Source organism: Sinocyclocheilus anshuiensis, unplaced genomic scaffold (genome assembly GCF_001515605.1).
Source record: "Sinocyclocheilus anshuiensis isolate Anshui unplaced genomic scaffold, SAMN03320099.WGS_v1.1 scaffold283, whole genome shotgun sequence".
Lineage (NCBI taxonomy): Eukaryota > Metazoa > Chordata > Actinopteri > Cypriniformes > Cyprinidae > Sinocyclocheilus > Sinocyclocheilus anshuiensis.
Window position 1 is genome coordinate 3,965,398 of NW_015549605.1, and position 8,040 is coordinate 3,973,437.

General features: G+C 36.3%; 1 protein-coding gene across 1 annotated transcript; it reads right to left on the minus strand.

Moving 5' to 3' along the window:
- Positions 1-1,873: 1,873 nt before the first annotated feature.
- ada2b (adenosine deaminase 2b) lies at positions 1,874-7,778 on the minus strand. The gene is made up of 9 exons (XM_016447639.1): positions 7,427-7,778; positions 7,135-7,354; positions 5,661-5,859; positions 5,453-5,580; positions 4,826-4,916; positions 4,470-4,578; positions 3,535-3,692; positions 2,319-2,521; positions 1,874-2,220 (listed from the first exon to the last, which is right to left on the minus strand). Exons 1-9 carry the CDS (start codon positions 7,722-7,724, stop codon positions 2,133-2,135), a joined length of 1,494 nt encoding a protein of 497 aa, XP_016303125.1. The 5' UTR covers positions 7,725-7,778; the 3' UTR covers positions 1,874-2,132.
- Positions 7,779-8,040: the final 262 nt, after the last annotated feature.

Here is an 8,040-nt window from a genome sequence, read left to right on the forward strand (position 1 = left end):
GTGTTTTGACAAACTAATCCTTTTTAAGCTTTCTTAAGACTTTGCAAGAGATGTGCAATCCACATGCCAAGACATATGAATACTCGCAGAGTGGATTCTGCTTAAACCTTACTAATGTCGTTCTTGACCTAATTGAACGTAGGAATTATGGTATTAATTATAGTGCTTGCATAAAGCCCAGCACATCGTCGGAGGTGAGCTTCCCTCGCTCCAGGACATCTACACCCAGAGATGTGTGAGGAAAGCATGAAGATCATCAGAGACTCCTGCCACCCGAACCACGAACTCTTCTCGCTGCTGCCAAAATGTGTATATTGTTATTCATGTATACTGTACATTTTTCATATCTTGTTGCTTGCACTGCCATGTACACAAGACATACACACATACATACACACATATACACACATACATACATACACACACACACACACACACACACACAGGACAGAAGTTAGCAAGAACACCACACATAATATAATAAAACACTTTGTGTGACAAAACCATCTCCTCACATCTGCTTCAATGGATGAAATATCGCTCGCTCCGTCAAAAAACACTTTTATTGTCCGGCCAATATTATTGTTATACATTGTTTAACAACTTCTTAGAACAAAATGTTTGTTTTTCGCGTTCGCTTTGATAGTTTTTTACCTATAACCACCTTTTCCCCGTTATCTCTCATAGAGCGCTCATTACGCACGGACGCACCAGTCACTATAATCCTTTGCGCACGGACTTCTGCGCACGATATGTTAAACCTGCCCACTAAAACCATGACTAAAACGGCATATTATTCTGTTCAGAAGTTCATTGGCTATCAGAAACGACAGTCATTTGCAAACTCTGATGCAATTGGATCGGTCTACTGTCGATCAAAGAGAGGCTGCCTCATCCTTCATCCTGGGTGCTAGTTGGCTATCGCTGCTTGTTGTCACCTCATAGATTCAGCTATTGGTTCAAATAAGGTGTCAATCAAAAGGGCAGAGGTCAGCGGCCATTTTGACTTCAATGGTCCGGTTTTGTTTACATGCAAAAACAAGCTATACTCCTGAATGCGCCGAGAATTTGAGCGCTCCGTCGGCTAATATGAAATGATACTACTACATTCCGTGGATGTTTATCAACATATAAATGTGTTATGGACTAAATATTTCACAAGTATGCAGTGTACCGCGGGCGGCACACTGGATCTCTAATTAAGAGTGACGCATGAAAATTATTTCTTTTGTTGACACATCAATTTAATGCTTTAACAGTCTGACTTGATATTTGTCTACCAAACATTTTAGATGTGGATAGGGATATAGTTTGAACTGTGTCCGTGTTTGCTTATTGTACACCTGTTTGCTCATCATAAAACTAGTCAAACAACCAGTGCACCTGTTCTCGTCTTCTCCCACAGAAGCATGGGATAGACATCAGCGATGTATGGGAGAGAAAGAGATACCATTCAAATGGTATCTGGATGGTATGGTATTGTTTTTCCACAATTTAACCCATCGATGATATACTTGGTTATGGAGTGGTTGTAAGAAATCTGAAAATATACACTCTACTGTTCAAAAGTTAAAGGTTTGTTTTCTAAACAAATTAATTATTTTATTCAGCAAGGATGTATTAAATTGATCAAATGTGAGAGAAAATACATTTATAATGTTTTTATTTTTATTTTCTGTTCATCAAAGAATCCTTTAAAAATATATAACAGTTTCCATAAAAATATTAAGCCGCAATTTCACTGTTTAAACTATATTTTTAATCACATAAATTCATCCCTGGTGAGCATAAGAGACTTATTATTTTTATTTTTTTTAGTCAAGAAATTCTTTCTGAAAACATTATCAGGTATAGACTCTGAAGATTAGAAAATAATGGTTAAATTTGTCCAACTAACATTAACTAATATGAAGTTTTAATTCAGGAGTGCAGAAACCAGCACTGGAGTATACAGTATGTAATTCAGGACTTATAAAATGTAGGAAACTCAATTTATGTTATAAATGCTATGGACAAACCTCATAGAGACTATCAACCTATAATACAATCAAATAATAAAATTTTCAACCCCCTGAGTTTCAAAAGATAAGTAATAATAAAAATGCAATCCTCTCCTCTTCTGTTTGTCGTGGTTATGAATTTTCTGCCACAAATTTGTTCCACTTTTCCTTCCATATCGTAATAGCTTTATCCTGTAGTTGTGGCGACAAAGAACTGTACCTGTTAATAAAGGGGAAAAGTGCAACCTTAAATTATTCTTCTACATAATGAAAAAAACTTTTCAAATAAAAGTATGTGAATAAATAAATCTTAAGCACCTGATTGAATTCATCGCAAGCTCCTTTAGAGTCCCCAGGTTTGCGCTCAATCCACCAATACCCACAAAGGCCTGGTAGAAATCATAAGAGAGTCCTGTGGTCCCGAATAAGGTGGGATCATCAGAGCTCACCACTATGGGATGACCGTCTGACATTAGTACCGCGGCGGGATGGTTTCGCAAATCCGAGACTAGTTTTAGCACCTGGAGAAGACGAAACACTGTTGATTCAACCAATCACAATGACATTATTGACACAGTTCTTTTCAAGATACGTCTGTCAAATTATTGGTTTTATTCACACTGGTGAAGCAAGCCAAAAATAACATTTAGGACTTTATTTGGGAGGCAAACAGTCCCCTGTGTGCTTTGAAGGGTGAACATACATACTCATTTTCCTTGACATATCCGGGCCGGGATTTCTAAATAAATGTCTGGGTTTGGGCTCTGTTTTCTTCTTGACATTCTCTTTACAGTCCTCATACTTTATATATATGCGTATTCTGGATTGCTTTGACTGTTCTCTGTACATCCGACCTTCTTGCATGACACAATTGGCCGATTATGTAAACTGGCTGCATACATTTTTTTATTTTATGAAAAATTAATAAGCAAGCCCAGCCCAGGTGACAAAAAGTAATGCAAAAGTAACGTAATGCTTTACTTTCTATAAAAAGTAACTTTTTAAAAAAGTAACACAATATTGTAATGCATTACTTTTTAAAGTAACTTTCCCCAACACTGCTTTTAGCAAGTATGAAAAAAATACACTGAACAAAATTATGAACGCAACACTTTTGTTTTTGCCCCCATTTTTCATGAGCTGAACTCAAAGATCTAAGACTTTTTCTATGTACACAAAAGGCCTATTTCTCTCAAATATTGTTCACAAATCTGTCTAAATCTGTGTTAGTGAGCATTTCTCCTTTGTCGAGATAATCCATCCACCTCACAGGTGTGGCATATCAAGATGCTGATTAGACAGCATGATTATTGCACATGTGTGCCTTAGGCTGGCCACAATAAAAGGCCACTCTAAAATGTGCAGTTTTACCACACAGCACAATGCGCAAAAACAAAAGTGTTGCGTTTATAATTTTGTTCAGTGTAGATGAGCAAAGCCAAAACCCAGACATTTTAGGCAATTTAGAAATCCCAACTAGGAAATATCAGGGAAAAAGAGGACCTATGGTCACCCTATGTGCACCACAGCTTACCTGATTGGAAATGGGACACAACTCCACTGCCACTCCTCTCGTCCTGGAAAGCTGCTTGGCCAGGGGATGATGAACCAGCGCAAAACCATGTCCAATGCGGCTGGTGTTAAACAGCAAAGCATCTAACACATTCCTGTCCACATCTGTACCATCCAAATCTAAAAATAAACACCCACAGCAAGCCAATTCCAATCTATCCAATTCATCTGTTATTGTAACTGTAAAACAATTGAGTGTAGTGATGGGGGCTTTCAAAACACTGCTTCGAAACCTTTTCATTTGTTACGAACCAGAGGTTTCTAGCACCCATGAACTAGTGTTTATGATTAAAGATGATAAAATTATAAGAAAAATGATAAATTTGTAGACATTTTCAGTGACACATTTGTATAATAAAAAGGAAAGTATTAGTTAATAGCTAATAAAAGAACACATGATACACAGAGTTTATATTTAATGGTTTTGATTAGGGTGACCATACGGCCTCTTTGTCTAAATGGCCTAAAATTACTGGGTTTGTCTTTGTTTCTTTGTTGCCGTGCTCTCTACAGTTCTTGCACGATTATCTACAATGCCTGCATGATATTGGTTAAACTAATTTTCAGTCATTACCTTCAGCAAGTATGAAAAAGAATCCTGACATTTTATGCGATTTAGAAATCCCGGCCAGAACATGTCCAGGAAAAAAAGACATATGGTCACACTATATTTGGAGTTTTCTTAATTGCATTTAATAGGTTACACTTTTGATAAAACTTTTGCAATTGATTTGTAAAAGGTGTTTTTTTTATGCATGTTTGTACTGAGTTGCATTTACATAATTTTGGCCAACAAGTGTTGTTTTGAGTGCTTCAAGATTTTGTGAAGCAGTTGGTTCAATGCATTCAAAAGTTTAATTTCTCCAAAAACGAATGAAGTGAGCTACATATACTGACCTGTCTCTCCAGCATGGAAAAAGAAAGAAAGTTGCGTCTTTATTTCTGAAGGGAGTGATAAGGCATCTCGAAAGTACCAGATTGATCTTCCAGTGTCTTCACGACCTACCTACAGCAATAAATTGTTCAAATTAGATATTAAATGTGGTAATATCATTTCACATCTTTCTTTTTTTTTTTTAGCATTATGGTGCCAAGTCACCTTTTAGAATAGACTTATCTGACTCATCGTTCAGTTATTTTGGCTTTGTTATTGCTGTGGATTGCTTGCACAATGCAGACAGTAACATGTTTAGTATTTAGTATTGCATTCTGGCAACACTGTGAACTGTAACTTAAGTCAAGGATGAGATTACCAGGTCGAAACCAGCAACGATGTCTGGATATTTTCTCTGCATTTCAATGGCCTCTTGTACTGCCTGCTTCACTTGAGACACACTAAGAGACCTGTGTAAAAATGCATTCAGATCAGACAATATAATTCTTTTTTTTTTATTCAAATGACAAATGTGTTTTTATTCTGGAGTAATTAATGGCATGTGTCTTTGCTTTTGTCATCTCCAGTTTATGTTTCAAGGAAGCATTATTATCCAAAGTTTCACCCCTGTTAGTCTAGTGGCGTCATAATTGAAAAAAAAGAAAAATCTTATTTTGATAGTGGAAATGTCATTCCTTTTTTTAGAAACAGTAACCATTAAAGTGACTTTATTAAATAAGCCAACATGGCTTATGCTCTTTAAAAGGGAAAAAACACTGTATGAAATGCCATTTGGTTTAAAGGCTGTAATACTTCAATGGCTGTAAAAAAATAAAATTTTAATCATAAAGCTGACTGTTATGACCCTTAGTAACAGAAATTAAAGTTATTTACCCAAGATTGTTTTATTATTATTATTAGTGGTAAATTAAATGTGTATTCAGCTTATTCACAGGACAAGAGAGACAATTTATTGATTTATTTAGATAATTTAATGTAGTTTTACCTGTGGACAGAGAAGATTAAACGAGATCCTATGAAATCTGGATGATTTGCTCTGAACTGCTCAGTAATGTTTCTGTAGACCTCCAGAGACCACGCTCTGTCATGGGTGGTGCCATCAAGTTCATATGCCTAAAAATAATTATATAATACACATTTTTAATCTAAGAGCGCGTATACACTTAATTATGGTGATGTGGTCTATCACTCACAAACCTTGGACCTTGGTACATGATGTTGTCTTCGTAAAGCTCCTTCAGACCCTGGTAGATATAGTCCTTAAAGACAGGTGCATATGTGATCAGCCCAGATAGAGCCATAAAAGTATTCTCAAACCTGTCCCATACTGCATCTTGTGTCGTACAAGACATCTCCGGGTCTTCCGTGAAGAGTGTAAGATTCCGCATTAAACTGAGAAATGTAATTTGTTTAATTAGTTCTGTTTGTTAGTTCTGGAACTAACAACAAGCATTATATTACCTAATTTGATTTTAATTTGCTGAGTCCAAAAACATCAATACAACTTTCAGTTTTTTTTTAACACAATAAGAATGAATATATTTTTTTTATTATATATGGATGTATCAGCATTAAAGGGTCATGAAACCCTAAACTGCATTTTTTGAGATGTTAACATACAGGTGCATCTCAATAAATTAGAATGTCTTGGAAAAGTTCATTTATTTCAGTAATTCAACTCAAATTGTGAAACTCGTGTATTAAATAAATTCAATGCACACAGACTGAAGTAGTTTAAGTCTTTGGTTCTTTTAATTGTGATGATTTTGGCTCACATTTAACAAAAACCCACCAATTCACTCAAACAAATTAGACAAATCTCAACAAATTAGAATACTTCATAAGACCAATAAAGTGAATTTTTAGTGAATTGCTGGCCTTCTGGAAAGTATGTTCATTTACTGTACATGTACTCAATACTTGCATTCTCCCGGTTAAAAAATCTGGTGCACTTATCAAATGTAAAAAAAACAAAACAAAGACAAACATGAAATGTTTAAAATGTAACTTCAATCAGCAAAGTAGTGGAAAATGTGTTCACATAGACACATGCTCAATTTAATGCAAAGAACTTTAAAAATAAGCATTTTTCCCCACAAAATCTGTAATGTTATGTCCCCGTTTGGATGTTGTAAAATGATGTAGCAGAAAACATCTGGGTCATGTTTGCATTTTCTTGTCACTGGCCATAATACTAACTTTGATATCAGAATTAGGCATAAAACAATGTCTTCAGAATCTTCCATATCAGCTGAGAATTGAACAAATACTTGTAACTTGGCCTAGAGGAAGATATGAATCATGTGGCAGTTTTTCTGATGATTAACTGATAATACAAGACTTCTTCACTTTACAAATGATTGTCAAAAGCAAAAATGCTACGAAATGCATGATGGCCAGAGCAAAACAGGCACTATTTTTGGAATTGGCACCTTAAAATAATTAAAAACAATTGTTGGGTTTCATTCAGTAAATATATTTAGGGTATTTTTGTGAGGCTTAACATCAAAAGGCCACTAAAGCCACACTTCATTCATCAACCAAGTGGTAATTGCAAGCAATTAATGCTTTTCAATGCACTATAATGGCCACTGTCATTGTTTGTACCAGTGAACAACTATTTAATATCAGCTATTTTATACCTGATGTTGAAATACGTTTAATCACCTGTTATCAAAGGCAGTGACGTCACTCAGACTTGCCCTCAGCACATCTAGGCGTTTCCAAAAAGAGCATCCCCATCGCAGAAAGGGCGTATTGGTGGAGAAAAGGAACTGCACTGACCCGTCCCACGTGAAGCATATGTAACAATGAGGCCTGTACGTTGCATTCATCACCAGCCAGTCCACACTCACCATAGCAGAGCTGTGGATGTGAAGAGCAGCACCTGTAAGAGACAGAGTCATTTTATCATCTGAAGGACAGGTGTTTCCCAATTATACAAGTAACCATTTTTTACCCTTTGGCATTTTCTGTAGCAGTTTGAAGACGGGGCTTTTTTGCACGATGTGCCGGACTTTGAAGAAGTGCTTGGATGGTGGGAAAGGTGAAGCAGCCATTTCTTTCAGCTTCAGCAGGTGCAGGAGTGAATCCAGTTGCCGTTCAGCAGCAGTGAGCTCCACTCTGCCCCCTACCTGCTGGGACATGTCCTGCTTCAGCATCAGCTCCCTCTGATGGGGATCTGGCATTGGATTACACTCTCTGATACACAGTGACATCAGGACAGTCAGAGCTGCCATGCTGGAGATACTCCTCATGCTCGTACAGAGATCCTGAGATGGTGAGAGAGTGATATTCCCATTCTTGTTAGTTTTTTTAAATGGGATTTGTCTATACTTTTGCACAGTTGTTTTAGTGTAATTTGCACCTACACTGAGCCTGGACATTTCAGGTTGCAGTGGACATGATTACAGACAGTAATTCAAAGTTAAACTCTAAACGTATAGCTTGAAGTCTAAACCTTATTATGGAATATGGACTGGTATTTTAGCCAGAAGCAATGGTTTAAAATGCTTTAATGATGAATTTGTTTCTTACAAACGTACTTTTTTTTTTTTTTTTTTTTTTTTTTTT

Coding starts and splice junctions, on each gene's coding strand:
- ada2b (XM_016447639.1), bottom strand. CDS start 7,724: ATGAGGAGTATCTCCAGCATGGCAGCTCTGACTGTCCTGATGTCACTG. Junction 7,355..7,426: donor GCTACAGAAAATGCCAAAGG/GTAAAAAATGGT, acceptor TGTCTCTTACAG/GTGCTGCTCTTCACATCCAC. Junction 5,860..7,134: donor GTCACTGCCTTTGATAACAG/GTGATTAAACGT, acceptor TACATTTCTCAG/TTTAATGCGGAATCTTACAC.